We start from the raw sequence: 16,985 nt of genomic DNA on the forward strand, positions 1-16,985 counted from the left end.
ATGTTTCTTTGGAAAAAGAGAAACTGCAGTAGGGAGGGCATCAAGAAGCTGCACCGAATTGCCCTTCTCAAGAAATAAATGTGTATTAGAAATATGGCCTGCACATTATTTTCGGTGGTGCAGAATCCCAGTTGTGAAAATGTGATATTTAGGTATATATCCCATTTATCTAACTATCTATAAAGAGATTCTGTAAATTCTTGGTTTCCCCTGTTGGTTTCTGCAATGCAGTCTTCTATGCCTCTTTAGCCTGTCGAAACTTTTCAGTAAATCAAGTCTGAAGGTAGCTGCATTGTAGACAACATTGGTTTTCCAAGGAAAAGTCTCTCAGGAAGCATCAGTCTATTGAGTGTGCTGTCCATAAAATGGGATCTTTTTATTTGTAAATGCCCATCCAGTTCTCCATAATCCTCACAAAACGGTTTTCAGATCACCTTCATAAAATCATCTTCATTAAGATTTTCAGTGGTGAGTGGAGACAGGACAAGGGGAAACGGCCGGAAACTGCAGCATAGGAAGTTCTGCACAAATGTGTGCAAGAACTTCTTCACAGTGAGGTGACGGAGCACTGGAACAGGCTGCCCAGGGAGGTGGTGGAGTCTCCTTCTCTGGAGATGTTCAAGACCTGCCTGGATGCCTACCTGTGCGACCTACTGTAGGGAACCTGCTTTGGCAGGGGGGTTGGACTCGATGATCTCTGGAGGTCCCTTCCAACCCCTACAATTCTGTGATTCTGTAAGAGAAAATTACCTAAAGATTGTAATTGTTTCTCCATGCTATGGAATGCAGCATATGAAGATGTGAGAGATTTTATGATCTTGTAAACAACTTTGCTTAGTATTTGCTGTAACTTTGTCAGTATGAGCTGCTGTTAAGACTGGCCCTGAAACACCCAGCTCTTTGCCCTCACTGAGCTGTGCCAGACTGTGCAGCAGGTACTTCTCACCTAATGAATTCAGTTTCTTTTCTGCTTACGCATGCATAAGCGGTGTGATTTCTCAGAACACATTAGTTCTAAGCTATTTGCTTTTCAACCTGTATCCCTGTTGCCCTTGGTCAGATAATTTGTGAGATTGTATAAATGCATTGTTTAATTTTGATTATTGTGGAAGCCAGAAGCATTCCCTTGCAATTACGACAGTCATATCACTAAAACTTACACATTATCTTCCTTTGAGCACTGACATCTTCCCTGGAGCCCTCAATTCTAGAGATGTAAACTGGATGCTTGCAGAATTGAAGGAAAATCTTTGTAATATTTACCCAATGTCTGCACTTGAAGACGTTCATGTGGACTTAAGGCATAGAATCAGTATTTTGCACAGTTCTAATAATTAGATTGTGTAGATTAGTTAAATAAGGAGTAAACAGTTCATGGACCAGAGTTGAGACACGGTGCACAGCACGTTTTCAAGTTGTGTCATTTTTATTGGTTGTGACTGGAAGTTCCCAGGAGAAGCCACCCTGGGGTGGTGAATGCAGACACAGCAGCAAACAAATCAGACCACACATGCACAAAGCTGCAAGTTGTGTGAGCAGCAGGCTTCTGAGAGAAAAAGAAGACTCCTACTTTGCCACTGTTGGTCTTTTTCGACATATTTTTTGGAGAGAAAATAGCATGATAAAGATTATCATTTACTTAAGAGTTATTTGACCTTTACATTTTAATTTTGCATTACTTTTGGATTTCATGTCTGAATGAGCAAGAAGTGTACAAGCACAAATTTTCAAGCAGAGAAAGGGCAGGAAGCATAAATAACAATGGTCTAATGGTCTGAAATTTGAGAAAGAAACCTACAGAAAGTGGAAACAAATGGTGAATTACAGGGTTGTAAAGGATAAGGAAGAGTCCTTTTGAGCTGCTTACTGATGGGAGGACTAAGCAAAGAGTTCCTTTCACTGTAAGTGAGAATGAAATGATGGCAACAAGCGATTGCAATGAAAGCCACAATTTCAGTCCCTTTTTAACTTTCATCTTCAGTACAAAAGAAAAAAAAAAAAGGGAAAAAACCCCACATGCCCCAGTTGTACTTTTCAGTACTGTGTCTATTTTTAGTCTATGTGAACTTTGTTCCTATGAGTGCAGCTTATATTGAGTTTATGCATACATGGGTAGGAGTGTCACAGCTTTGAAAGAACACGTTTTCCAAAGAAAATGCTGTGGTTTTTTTTAGCAGGTACAGAAGGGGACCTGTATTCTTGTACTTGTTTTCACAGAAGTTAGAGGCAGCAGAGGTTGGTTGTGTGCTCGCCCACCCTTTCTGTGATTGTTTCCAGATGAGCATGTACTTCAGAAAACAGTGATTTTGTAAACAGTGCATTCGGCTCGGAAATTTCTGCAGGTAGTTATGGTCTTTTCCTTCCCCAGTAACAGCATATTATGTTAGGTCTAGGGAGTGATACAATTTACTCATTATTATTCACCTCTTTGATCTTCATTTTAGCTTCTGAGTATTTCATTTTCATTTTGCATTTCATATGAATGAGGACCAGCTCATCTGTGTCAAATATGGCCTTTGTTAACTAGCTGCTGATCAATGGCATTCAGTCCCACTGTCATAGAGGCCGACCTGAAAAATGAATGCAGTTACGCTTTTGTCATTTCTCAGGTGACTCTTGTTATTGCTATGGTAATTTCTTGACGTGTACCTTAAAAGAATGTGTGGTGATTGGTTAAACAAAGCAAAACATAACGATAGGAGAAACTGCTCGGTCTCTTTCTGGACTTCACATTGCCTTCTGAGCAAGCCCAGCCCCTACTGTGACGGCATGTTCTCCTTGCTGCTCACATTTCCTTGCCAGTTGCATGGGTGATGCAGTTCATGTGAACAGCATCTCTTATGTTACTTGGAGAGAGATAGTGAAAAGAGTAGGACAAGCGTTAAGGTCTTCTTTCCTTAGTGTTGACCTGTACTATCTGTACTTACCAGATTTGGTGCAGATGACAGTGAGCAGGATGTGAGGATTTATATTTCTGCTCCATGCCACCCCACAGATTTTGTTTAAAGCTTGATCCCAAGATACAGGAAGTCTGTTTTCAGTATCTCATTTAGATAGACTGTTATAAAGGAGACATATCAAAATACCTGTTGGCATGCAGTCTTTCCTAAAATTTCTAGAAGCAGCTCATTGTATTTTCAAGTCTTTTTAAAATAAAATTTTGTTTCTACTTTCAGCTCAAACTTGGAAGCCTAATACATAAACTTTTAATGTTTGTATTTATATATATATTTCTTATCTGCATGACTATTAGAGCATTTGATCTCATGAAAGTGATTCACCAACAGCTCAGCTGTTGAGTTTCTAAATGTGAGAGTGGGGAGGAGGAAAACCAACCACCTATAAGGTTACAGTTTTTGGAAATCTGCTTTGTCAAAATAGGAAGAATAAGAAAACTTTTATTTAATGTATTTTTTTTCCCCTTGTGAATGCCTGCCTTCACTGGGAATGCCTTAGATCAGTAGTGCTTGGTGTGCATCTTTTCCTGGAGCCTTCATATTAGCAGCACGCTGGTTGAATTAACCTTCATTCTTAAGCGAAGTGATGCATAGCCCTTTTAAGGCTTTTAGAAACAAAGCATGCTTGAATTTTCCTCACTTGTGTTAGCAGACACAGATCTATGTTGAACAAGTTTCTTATTTCTGGGTTATGAGGCATATCGTGGGAATGAAGGGATGATCCAGGACAGAGAAAATTGTGGCAAAGTGCAGCTTTGCTCTCACCAGTCCACTTGCATGTATTCATTACAAGTGATGGTGAAGCTAGGGTTGTTCCTTCTTTTCTCTAATTTATGTTGCAGCTGAGCAGCACAAGAATAGGATCCGTAAATGCTTTATGAGTGGCTATTTCTAATCTGTACTGAGTGGTAGGAAGATTGCAGAAAGCCTTCCTGAAACAGTTCCAGGTGTCTTTGCTGAACATAAGACATAAGTCTAACATCATGCTCAGCATTTTTCTTGGCACCTCAGCTCTTGTTTTTCTCCTCCTCTGTTACTAACTTCATTAAGTCTTTCTTTGTACTTTGGAAGCTCTGTTCTCAAGTATGAGAGCTAGGACTTTCTCCCTCCTGTTGCAATTTTGTCACTTATTAGTAGTTTGCATGCAGTATCTTTATTGTTTTTTTAGCCATCAGATATAAAGCTGGTTAATTAGGTACACCATCATTTGTATATGATTTTGAGATCTCTTCATTACACTTTCTCAGTTACTCAGTGCCCAACAACACATGTAGTGGATTCCCAGGTGAAGCATAATATCCAGACCATTTGGAGTTCTGCTCTTTTCTCTATTTCGTGATATTTCTGTGAAAGCTGGTAAGTTGTCTGCAGTCCTCAAGTTACATTCATTACTTGCTGAATCACTGGAAGCCAGAGTGCTGCCTTTCTTTGCATTGTGAACTGACACTTGCAGGATTTGGTGAATAGTTATATGAAACTCATATGTCAAGAATTATCTTGTACTATGTCATTATCTTCCCACCAGGGAGCAGCAACAGTAGGGCTGCTCCCTGAAGGAGGGCAGATTTGACACTGAGGCAATCCCACAACAGGGTAGGGGACTTGCTGCCCAGAGTCCAGTCTCACAGTACAAGGATAGGGTAGAAAAACAAGGATAGTAGGGACAGATCCAAGTCCAGTCACGTGCACAGATAAGACAATATCTGGATGATAAAGCAGTTCTAGGCTGAGCAAGATCAGTCTGTAGGTCAGGGTTAGGATCAGGTACACAGTGAGAATACAGGACAAGCTAGGAAGGCAATCTGCTGACAGGGGTCTGGATTTAGAACTAAAACTCACATTCCAGCACTGTGTAAACAGATGAAACAAAACAGCTAAAAATGCATCTCAGAATTACAGTCCACTGTAATCTATTAAAGTATTAATGTATCTTTGGAATGAATAGATAACAGAATTGTTGTTTTTCATCTCTAGCTACCCTGAGGACATTCATGGGAGAGGAAGAGAGCTGGAATCAGATTTCTTTTTTTAAACAAATTAAGTAAAGGCAAGCTGTCTCTGTACCTGTCATCTCCCTGTAGCGCTATTCTGGCAGGTGACTCTCAGATGTTTTTGAAGGGATTATAGAAAGGGTCAATGCATGGCTAACACACGTTTGTTCTTGCATTGCATACTTAGTGGATTTTTCAGTGTTAAAAAATGGCTGAATCTTAAAAAGTTGGCTGTTCCTGATTGGTTTTATAGAATAGGTTTCTATTATAAATTTAGAGCAGTGGAAGTCATGAGACTGTTTTTCATGTGGTTGTTTTTTTTTTGAGTCTGAACATGAAAGAACAGAACAACGCCTTCTTTTCCTTTATTTTCCATTTTCTATTTCTAAATCTTCAATACCAGAGTGGGAGGAACAGTTATGAGGCTCTGAAGAGGCAATTGGTGGTGTGAGATTTCTGTATGACAGTAATTCATCGGTGCAGAATTATGCAAGAACTGAGAGCTGAGTGTTAACCTGCTGGCAAAACTTTTCTCTTTTTGAGGACATCATGTTTGTCTTTAAGAGGAAAAGTAGCTGAGGAGGAAATTAGGTAAACTTAGCCTTGTATTCTGTGTAGTGTCACCCCTGTACCTACCATGGTTTACTTACAGGTGCAGTCCCGCAATAGTATGACTGGATCAAAGTCCAGACTGCAGTTGTCAGACTCTTTCCTGCAGCTCTCTGGATGTGTGTTTGAGCCCTCTCCTGCAGCTGACACAGGTGCTCATGCCAGTCTCCTCTCAGCCAGACCAGGAAGATGTGGGTTTTATTTTTTCCAAGTTAGTTATTTACCTAAATAAGTTCCCTCAGCTGTTTCACGTGAACCATTAAGCAGGCATAAAAGAAGTGACAGGAGCACGTGGGAAGGAGGATAAGGAAAGAAAGGGTAATACGTCACCCATTTATAATATGGACTAGCTAGAGCTGATAAAAGGCCCCATGCTATACAGACACAGTGTGTAGTCATGGATGACTGATGGGGATCCAAAGAACAATATTCCTGTTTGCTCTTGTTCTTATTTTTTTTCTGAGAAAAAAAATTGTTCTTGTATTCAGGGATCTATACTGAGATGAAAGTAGAGCAAAGAAAGCTCTGAGAATTCATGGAATTTAAATTTAGCTTTGCACCAACTGTAAAAAAAAAAAAAATAATAATTTTGAAAATTTGTGTACTGAAAGTGAAACTGGAACAGAATACTTGGGTAGCAACACATCTTCAGAGATCTTTAAGGGTTTGCTCTAAGGGCTGTGCGTTTTGGAGTAGCACATCCATAATTCATTTAATTCAGTCAGGTTTCCAGAAGTGAGTCACATTACGATTCAATTACTTTGAGCGCAGCCTCTGAAGTGTCATTGTCAACATTACCTGCAGAAATACTTAGCAATTGGTGCTGATGTTTTCCTAGGCCTGAGCCACAACTTCAGCCATGGTTACATCTGTAACCCATTTCTCTGGCACACCTTGAATCTATCCAAAGCTGTTCCTGGTGCTCACATGCCCTTTAATTGAGGAGAGGGTTTTCTGAAACAGTCTGTAGATGTGAACTGGGAGGATTCTACTGTGTAAAGGTTTCTGAGAAAATCTTCAGCTGTAAGAACGGTAGTAGAAATAAAGGAGAATCAATTATTCCTACTGTGTTATGACTTGAAAGAAATTCAGTCTTTCTAAAAGTAGAACACAAGGAGAGTGAAAAACAGGGTGGAAAAAGAACCTTTGTAATATAATCTGTCAGACTCACAGCTGGAGAGACTTGAAAGGATCCAAATGAGTAAGATGAGTAAAATTCAAATAGTCCAGAGATCGCCTTAAATGCTTTTTAAACTCACCTGTAAAAGAAACAAAGTTACTACAAAGCCTGAATATGCTTTTTCTGGTGTACTTTAGCCTAGAAAGATGTTTAAGAAGAAAAGTTAAACCATTTTTAGTGGGTACTGGACATGGGGCTTTCAGAATGTCTCAGTCATGCAGTGCTGAAATGGCATGTGTATCTGAAGCACGTTTTGAGGGGATACAGGAGAGAGAGGTCCCAGGTTAATTCCGTGCAGGGTTTCATGCAAATGTTTCACGTTCTGACCATTATTATTATGTTTGTTTTGGTAGGAAGTTAAAAAACAGAAGTTTTCAAAATGCAGGCTTGTCCTCAGCTCTGCAATGTCGTTTTTGTTCTTCATCTTGTAATAAGGCGGGGCCTGAAATTAAAGCAGTGGGTGTATGGGAGAATATCAGAGAGATGTCGTAGATGCTCAGCATGGTCCTAACCAGCCAGTGTGGCCACTTGTCAGAGATAGGCTACTGAGACTTTTTGTCTTAATGTTCAACATTGCAGGTCACAAAGTTCCCAAGCTCTTTCACGTGATCTGGTGTCCCAAAGGAGGCTTTCAGTGACGTTTTACTAAGTCTGATCATGCTAGTCATAAACACAGATTTGCATATAGCCAAATCTCAGTGTATTGTGTGTCACCAACAGGAGATTTTTTTTTTGTGGATGAGCTCACAGGCAGTAGTGAGATCTGACCACCAAGGGTTTCCTCAGCAGAACAAGGAAATGGTGTGCCCACAGTTGTGAGCCACACAGTCTACTGGCACTGACCTCAACAGTCTGTCTTCTTTTCCATTTTGGGGGTTCACATTACTGGAAACTTCCTGTAGTTGGCAGTTCCTGCTCCTGGATAAATGAAGCTTTGGGATTTGAACTGCTAATGAACCCTCTTTGGTTCAAAAGTTGCAGTCTGGCAACTTTTCCCCTCTTAGATATTAACAGATACATTAGTAAGGTCAAGCACCATTGGCAAACAAATCACTGGACTCTTTGGTGCCTTAATATTGCAGCCATTGTCTACTAATTGTGATGAACAAAAGAATGGGGGTAAACGTGCAACATTTGATGTTACTTGTACAGCAACAAAAATTCTGTGTAAAGGGAACATCAGTGCCATGGGCACAATGAATAAGTGTGAGGCAAAGCTGTGTCTGAACCACGTAATTGCTAGAAGAATCTGTGAGAGAGGATCCTCTTTGGAGCGTAGTGTATTTGTACGTCTTCAGCAGATGTCTCGGCTCAAAGGTAAAATTTGAACTGTAAATTCAGAAGTCGCTGTCCTTGCCTTCTGCACTTGCTGCCATTTCACATATTCAACCAATCAATATTCAAATGAAGGAGTGATTAGCATGGGCTGATTTGTCAAATTTTGCCATTGATTTTGGTCACAGGCAAAGGTCTGTGAGTACAAAGAGTTTTGTATTACCTTTGTTGAATGTAATGCTGGAGCTTTTAGTTCAAACTCATCTGAATGATTAAATAAAAAAAAAAAGCTTTCACAACCCTCATTTTGCAAGCCAGACCTGCTGTGATTTTTGTTTCCATTTAGGGGACATTTCTGAAACTATAGTTCGTGGTCTGGTGCTTGAATGGCCAAGGAAGGTAGCATTCTGTCATATCTTCCAAAGCCACACAGTTCCACCACAGCTCTGTGTACAGACTGAGTCACGATGATTCAGTACAGAACCCCTTTTGGAAGAGAGTTTAAAAATATACTTTTATGGTTTCTCTAATAGAAGGTTTCTAAAAGAAGGCATATTACCCTTGGCAGCCAAAGGCAATCAAGTTGAGGCTTCTATTTTAAAAAAAATCTAGAATAGTGTATAGCATCAGTTAAATGCTCCCCTCTTTGATGGCTAAAAATGCTGTGGAATATCAAACAACTCTTTGCTTGATTGCACGCTAATTTATTTCAAATGAAGCATGTTGTTCAAATAGTAATCTTGGATTAAAAAAAATAGTTTTCCAGTTTTTCTGTGCTTAAACGCAAAGTGGACTGATACAGTGAGCTCTGTATGTGTTCATCCCAAAAGCTTGGATGATATATTTAATGAACACAGATATATTCTATATATAAAAAACAGAGAAGTTGTGGGAGGCCATTTTCCTGTTATTTTCAGGCAACCTGTACAAAATCTTGTAATAAACATCACAAATACCTTATGCAAAGGCTACTGTGCAAGTAATGCCCTCCTATTTTATCTTGATCTGTGAGGTGGATGTTGGTGATATGACTGATATCTCACCAGTATTCAGTTACATTCCGTCGCTGTGTGACAGATGGCAGCAGAGGGGCAGTCTGACAAGATGGCTTCTCATGTAGAAGTGCATGTGAAGTAAAGGTATGTCTCTGAATTCCTCCACGTGGAAAACAGTGGCACCCACTACCATTCATTGGTACTTCCCAGACGTTTAGGGAGACCAGGCAGTGGATGTGAGCACAGTGAGGAGGTGGGTGGTGGGTTTCAGCAGTAGTGGTAGTGACAGTGAGTTGCCTTTACTGGTGCTGATTTTTACCAGTGAGGTGTGCAGGATCTTGTTTGAGGCTGGTGAAAATAGATAGCCTTGGTGATGATTGTGTTGTAAAATGGTATTTTGTAGCTGAGAATTTGCTCTATCAAGTAATGTAATTGTTCTCTTTGTATCAATTGTATTTTTCATGGAAATAAATAGGAGGCATTACTTTTAGAGCATCCTACATAACATAATCAGTGTTATTTTAAACTTTTGTAGTGTTTCTACTTGTGAGAAAATGTTATGATTATTATTTAAAAAAATGATGGCCATATCCTAAGGGACAAAACACAAATCAACAAGTTGAATACATCCCATAATACATGAATAGGACTGTGCTGTGTGCTATTAAACCAGCACATTTTTAGAGGGAGAAAAAGAGAGGATATGGTTTTTCTTAAGCATATGAGGGTTTAATTTTTTTTTTTTGTCTTTTTACTTACCTCTCTCCAGAAGGATCTGCCTTCCTTGCTTTTGCTTTATATTGTTTTTAATTTGTTTATGTTGTTCTCTACTACATCTAGAAGGTTATGTTGGTTAGATTGGTGTAAAAAAGTTGTTCGGTGGTTTTGTTTTTTTCCCCAAAGTTTGTAAGTTTGCTGAAATGGATTCAGTGGAGTTGAAAACAGGTTATTAAATTGAAAGGTTTAGGAACTCTCACAAACTTTTTTTTTTTAATTATTTTTAATTCTCAGTTTTCCTGGAGAACCTTTTGGTTTAATCTCTTTCCCGTTGGTTTACAGCAGGCATGTAAGAAGGTTGTCCCTGGTGCACTTCTTACCTTTGCAACTGTGTCTAGTTTAACAGTAACATATGGCCATCTCTCTGTTTGTTGCTAATAAAACACATGTGGAATGGTCTGATATCCTTCATATCAGTTTAATAACATTTTATTGTCAGTGTGATTACTCAAGGTGATAGAAATGGTTAAGTAATGAATGTGACAAGGTTGTTCTTTAAAAGTAGACTAGTACAGTGTATTACCTCTGCCTGTGTTAGTCCTACCTTTACTTTGGACCTCCTGTCTTTCTTTTTGAATGTATGCATCATCATAAACTACTCTGTATCCCAAAAGTAGTGTTTAGATCTGAAGCTCCTAAGGAAAATTGATTTAACCTTTCAGCATTTCTATTAAAAGCCATCCTACTTTACATCCTCCCAAGGAGGGAAAATGTATGAGAAGGAATCATCAGCCTTTTGGTAACAGAGATTTGGACCTCTCTTCTGAGAATGGTCGAAGCCTTCATGTAGAGAAGGGAGGAAAAATCTATGCAGCAACACAGTTATGATATGAAGGGATGCTCTCATAAATTAATTGCTGTACTTTTTAACTGTTTTCCAGGTCTTCCCATTATTCTATGGGCAGTCGAGCTTTTTCCCATGACAGTATTTTTATACCTGATGGGAGAACAGAGAGTGAACAGGCCATCCAAGCAATGTCACAAGAGAACGTTTTAGGAAAAGTCAAAACTCTTCAGGTAAGAAACTGCAAGTGGGAAAAATATTTAAAATGTGGTGGAAAATGGTCTCTGGAGCTCCAGAATATATTAAGCGTGAATAAAGGTGGTTTGCTTTCTAGGCCTGGGGGCTGCTTTTAAGCAGGCAATTATCTGGCCAAAAGCTGTGTTAGCAGTTTGGATAGTTTGCAGGAGGTCTGGGTTTTCATCTAGAAAGGTACAGCAGTGATGCTGCAAGCATGAAACTGCATGGGTGTGTCTGCATCTTGTGGAATTCATATGAATCGAACTCATGGGATTGACATCCCCTGTTCTTTATGCTTTGGTTGCAGATGTGGTGGGGAGAAGAAACGGGGCTCAGGTGACAGCAAATGGCCTACAGAGTGGGAATTCTTCACAAAGCTCATTTCAGTATCATTTTGTACTTACATTTCTTTCGCAATCTTTTTCTCCCTGTTCTTTGGGCAGTGCTTACAAAAGGCAGATACGTGTAACTCTCCGCAGTAAGAAGTACATCAGTAATTACATAGCCAATTCAGTTGGATATTTGCTTTGAAAGAGCTTTACATGACCTGCTTTCCCTTCCTTTCCAGAATTGTATCCCATTCCTGCTCTACCTAAGTTTTTGCTTTACTTTTTGTGTATCTGTAGGAATCAAAGCTTATGCTTATCTCTGTGCTTATCTAGACCTTGAAAAAGCTGTTCTTCAGAAGCATTTATCAGTTTATTGCTGAGAATTGCTGGCGTATTCTGTCCAATGCTGGTAAATTTTTAATGCTGTGTAGGTGCCACTACCCTGTAGATGACTAGTGAAATACCAGTGATTTCTTTCACCTCCAAACTGCTAACTGGAGTTCAGCTTTTCCAGTGAGTGAAATAACAAGCAAAATTTCAGGATGTGATTGTTCCTTTTTTTCCTGTACAGTGCTGTCAGCAAACATAGCACCTGAATGGCATTGACTGTGCTGACTACAGATAAGCTTCAAAGTAAAAACCATGCTAGGACAGCTCCAATTTCTCTGTGCTGTTTTTTCAGCTTAAATTCCCCTGTGTCATTTAGTTTTAAATGCATTCTACTTGCTAGGCTAGAAGTCATATTTAAAATGATTACTGGCTCTGGGCAAAGACGTGGGGTAGTTGGACCTCACTTATAGAATGCTTTAGTGTCCTTTGTATGCAAAGTCAACTGGTTTCAGCAGGGAGCTGTGCCCTCCTTGCCTGCTGGACCTTGTCTTGGCTTCAGAACGTCAGCTTCTCTCTTAATACCTTTTCTCTTTGAAGTTTTTCTCCTTCTATATCCGAACACCCTACAGTTTCCCATGAAAATTATTGCTTTCAATATTGTGAACGCCCATCCCTGGAAGTATTCAAGGCCTGGTTGGAAGGCAGAACCTGATCTAGTAGATGGCAACCCTTTCCAAAGCAGAGGTGCTGGAACTAGATTTTGACATCTTTAAGGCCCCTTCCAGCTCAAACCATTCTACGACTCTATGATTAAACTTAGAGAAGTGCTCAAAATTAAGAGTTACTGTATTTACTAACAACCATCTTCATTAAGCAAACAGTAACTCAAGAAGCAAAATAAAAATAGTCATTCTTGAAAGGTACAGCAAGAATATCTACTGATACACAGTTTTGTTCATATGGATTTTGCATAAGCTTTTGTTTTTGGTGGTTACTGACATGTATTTTAGGGAGAGTATTGTTTTGGCTGCCTCATTACAAAGGTGTGCTTATTTTATTTAAAGTCAAAAGGCAGCTGGTTCCTTCTTAGCATTTTAACATAGAGCTGCAGCCCAGCCTGTAACGCATTCCTGATTCAGCTTTTCCTGTTCTACTGGTGATGGTGACATCCAGAGCAACCCATTCAAACAGATAGAAAACAAATAAAAAATTGTAAATGACATTTTGAACTATTTGCATCTTTATGCAGATATTACGCATCCATACAAACGTCTGGATTTTTTTCATAACCCAAGATGAAGGCTCCTTATAATGAACTTGGGGCTACCTCTTACCTCTGCAAAGCCTGCTGTCCAGGACATGACTGTCCCTATTACCGTAGCCATGATTTCCACAGCTGTTCCCCATGTTTTAGGACAGGATCATGCCAAAAATCTCATTGGACATTTTTAGGTGGACCTCAGAATTGGATCCAAGTTCTGAACCATTATTCAGACTACCATTCCTTTCTGAAGGTTTTATGCAGTTATCACTTTGCAGCCCTTCCTTTTTTCTGTTGTAGTATTCAGAAAGGTTAATTTTCTTTGCTGTGTGATTTTTCAGTCACAGAAAACATTGATACGCTTTCTCCAATATCAGAACTTTTTGTTTGTGTTGAAATCCCTTTCTGCAAGCTCAGTCCCACTGGGAATGTCTGTATTGTTTTGAGTTGTATAATCATCTAGGTTGGAAAATACCTTCATGATCATCAAATTCAGCCATCAAACTGACCTTCTAAGTCCCATTACTAAGCTATATTCCCTATTGCCAAGTCCACATATCTCTTAAATACCTTCTGGAATGGGAACTCCACCAATTTTCTGAGCAGCCCATTACAACACTTGACAAGAGTAAGATCAAGGTAGAGCAAGGAGTCAGTCATCTCTTCTAAACCTCTTCCAGTTTCTGCTTGCATGGCAAGGTGCTTCTCAGCATAGGAGTAATGCTAGAATTCAGAGCTCTGTGCTGACTCTGAACTTACTGTGCTCTTACTGTGCGGAAACCTCTGGAGATTTTAACAATCCTCAGGAAATTGTGGGTGATGATACAGTAAAATTCATGCAAAACTTAAATCTTTGTTGAAAAAGACAACGTGCTGACAAGCCCAACTGATTATGGAAAGGGTTTTGAAATCGGGATAGAGACACAAGCAATTTAATACTGATGATGCTGGATCTCATTCCACTGACCACCGAAGTGTTTCCCATTCTCCCCTGGCATTTCATCTGCCTTTGAAGTGTTGATGAACTCACAAAAAGAGCTGTGTAATGATGCAGGACTGATGCAGCTGGTTCAGTTTCTTATTGGTTGTATGTTTCTTTCTTTTGGTTGTATGTTCAAGGCAAACTATTTTTTTCTGGCACAGCTCTCATTTATTTTTATTGATTTTTCAGCTTAGCAGCATTTATCTCATCAGGCTTTCCATAAATGGATTTGGTCATGTTCTAAGGTTTTAGTGTGTGCTAGAATTTGAGCTGAGAAAAGCAAGACTTCATGTTAACCTCAGGTAGGCTTTGTTGTATCCCGAAGCTGTTATTTTTGTGCTAGTTCAAGCCACTTACTATTGTAAAAGCAGTCATTGCTTTGTCCTTTGAATCTGCCAAGATTTATAATTACCTGGTTTTTAAGATGAAGTGTGAAAGTCTATCCTGAATCTGCTTCCACCAAGAGACTCTTAGTACTCTTAATGCTGAACTCATTTAATTAATCAGGCTCTGGTGCTTTACTTATGCAAGACTCTCAATGAGAACTAAGGAGTGCTTAAGGCCTAAATCCAGCAGAGTATCAGAACAAGCCAGAAAGAGACTCTGGAAACATATCTTTATAGACTTGCCTTTCAAAGGTAGGTTTTTTTGTCCTTTCTTGAAAGTATGTTAGATCAATCTCCTCCTATTTTGCAGCTGTGATTGTAGATCTTAGTGATGATATTTGTCAGCAAAGGTTAACAAAAGAGCAAAAGATGGTTTCTTTTAGGCCTACAGAAACTTTAGTAAGTAAAATGAAAACCTGTTTTCAGTATTAGTATCTTGGTGCGCCTTGACCACTGTCTCCTCTTTGCTGTGAGAATACCATGGTGTGGCACTGCTCTAGCCCTGCAAGCAGGAGGGACAGCTTGTTCACTGCCTCTTGCCTTCACTGAATACATTTCTGACATCCCTCAGGCAGTGGCAGTAAGCCGCAAGAAATATTATAGGTTGAGTATGTCTTAGAGCTTACTGCATCTAGGAACTTCTGGGTAGATGTTTTCAGTTTATGTGGATGTATGGTTTAAAACATCATTTATTACAGTGATTTATTGTGATAAAAACATATTTTGGAGATCTGGGCTTCTTGATCAAATTCTAAGGAGCCAAATTGTAAATTCAAATGTTACTGGCTTTGTACTGATGAATGCCTTGGTAGTATTTTTGTTGTTGTTGTCAACTAGTCAGTTTCGGTATCCATTTCTTTTAGTCATTAACATACTATAGCTAATGATCAAGCCAGGGCTACCCCTGCTCTGCACTGTATGTGTGTATTCGTCCAACCTGTTCCCCATTGCTCTTTGTATTTGCTATTGTCCAGACCTCAGCAAGGCTGTAAAGGCTGTTCGTTAAACCTCAGAGCTATTATCTTTTAACTTAATGCTCTTCTTTTTATAGAACTGGGAGTGAGTTTTCACTAAATGATTGCCCAGCTTTGTATTTTTCTTAAATCACTTTTTTAGTGCCAATATTTCTAGTGCCAGTGAATCCTAACTTTTTTTCTTTACATTTGACAATTTCTACTTTACAAACTGGATTTATTGCTTTTTCCAAATCGTTCTAGCACTTCTGGGACACATCCCCTTATTCGCTCTTCCTCCTTTCTATTTATAAAAGCTCAAAAAGCAATTAAACATTCATAAAAGGTTCCAAATTGCTGTTGACTCCAAAAGTGCTCAGACGCCATGAATCCTAGGAGCGTTTATGATGGTATTCATAGTGTGGGCTCACCCTGTTCTTATACATTCTTGATTTGTTTGATTTTTTGATCACTGTGAGAAACTGTGGGTCCAAGCAGGATTTCAGTGTTAAGTCTGTTCTTAGGGCATGTATTATTGATGGATTAGTAATTTTACAGCAACATAAAACTAGAAAGCATAATTTATTTATATATGTGGGCAAACAGGCATGAAAAATAGGTATTTGAGTTGAAGGCAAAATATTACCAGCATTTCTTCTGAGAATTGTTCAAAGAGGATCAGCCAGAATAATGCTCTCTATTTTAATGATTTAAAACTGAACGGAGAAAGTAGCTCTGTGGATCCAGGTTGGATTCACTCCAGACACAGAGCATTAAGAATGTTGTGGTTTCAGAGGGCTAAATCCAGCATGCAGTCAGGCAGGCATGTACATGGAAGAATATCCAAATTTGAGTGAAAGAGATGTGCAGCCTGTGCAGGAGATGTTCCTCTGGGCTCACTGCGGGGTAATATGGAAGGTTTGTTCTATGGCATTTCCTATATGAACATAAAGAATGTTTTTAAAGTTGAAGGTTTTTGATTCACTGCAGGCGCCAAGTAACGCAGAGCAATTTCACTTTGGAGTTTTATTTTTGAAGCTATTAATGTTAAGCTGGTATAAAGCTGTTGCTTCAGTAGCATCATGTTCTAGCAAATTATTTTGCATGAAGTAAAACTGAGTCTGCGTCATGGTCATTGCTGTGGAAGATTTTCAAAATGGAATGAGTGCAAAAGTATAAACCTTTTTCTAAGTTCTCAATATTTCTTTGGCTTTATTAACTAAATGCATGATTAACAACCGCAGTACGGAATATCTTAAATAAAGCAGTGGGATCATGACCCCAAGGTTGTGTTTTGGTAAGCACTGTACTGTATATAGTCATCTTGGAGGTGGACCTCCTGCACCTTGCAGCATGCGAAGGCAGAGTGAAGTTACAGAGCCAAGGCCACAACTCCTCCTAGTGAAGCCAGCTCTTGGTGAGCCAGAAGAGGTGAGGGTGCAGATCACCTAGGTAGGGAGCAGCCCAGTGTGATTCCTGTTCCTCTAGAGGGGAGGTGGAGGCAGCTGTGACTTCCCATGCACAGCTTTGCCCCATGCTGAATGGCACCTTGCTCAGAGCCACCTGCTTTGGGTGTGAACAGACACGCTTATGCACCACAGAAAATGTGGCCATGAGGTAAGCTGCGGCTGGAGCCCATGTTCCGGCTTAGTGGTCCAATTCAGAAGCTCCGGTGTGTGGGCCCACTGGCTGTTGTTTCATGGTCAAGCGTGGTAGCAGTTTGTCGCTGTGGATGTTTTATAATGTCTGTGCAAAATACCTGTCTGCAAACTGAGGGATGAAGAAACTGCACTGGAGTTGGTAAGACTGAAAGCGGGAGGTACAGGCAGGAGGTGTTCAGCTGTTTCTAGCTGACAAATGAGACTTTGGTGCAGGATGGCAATTTCTGACTGCTAAATTAAAAGCCTTTTTGCACAAACGAAAAGAAACCAGGTGCATT

The 16,985-nt window shown here is 39.6% G+C and overlaps 1 protein-coding gene across 3 annotated transcripts in view; it reads left to right on the forward strand.

Moving 5' to 3' along the window:
• CRACD (capping protein inhibiting regulator of actin dynamics) overlaps positions 1-16,985 on the forward strand; it is a 55,827-nt gene that overhangs the window by 20,290 nt on the left and 18,552 nt on the right. For all 3 annotated transcript variants that reach the window (XM_042812641.1, XM_042812642.1, XM_042812643.1), the window contains one exon: positions 10,666-10,801. In XM_042812641.1, coding sequence (XP_042668575.1) covers positions 10,682-10,801 — 120 coding nt within the window. In that variant the 5' untranslated portion in view covers positions 10,666-10,681. The remainder of the gene's footprint in view (positions 1-10,665; positions 10,802-16,985) is intronic.

This window comes from Centrocercus urophasianus, unplaced genomic scaffold, assembly GCF_019232065.1.
Source record: "Centrocercus urophasianus isolate 14NV4802_14NV808 unplaced genomic scaffold, USGS_Curo_1.0 seq_13, whole genome shotgun sequence".
Taxonomy (NCBI): domain Eukaryota; kingdom Metazoa; phylum Chordata; class Aves; order Galliformes; family Phasianidae; genus Centrocercus; species Centrocercus urophasianus.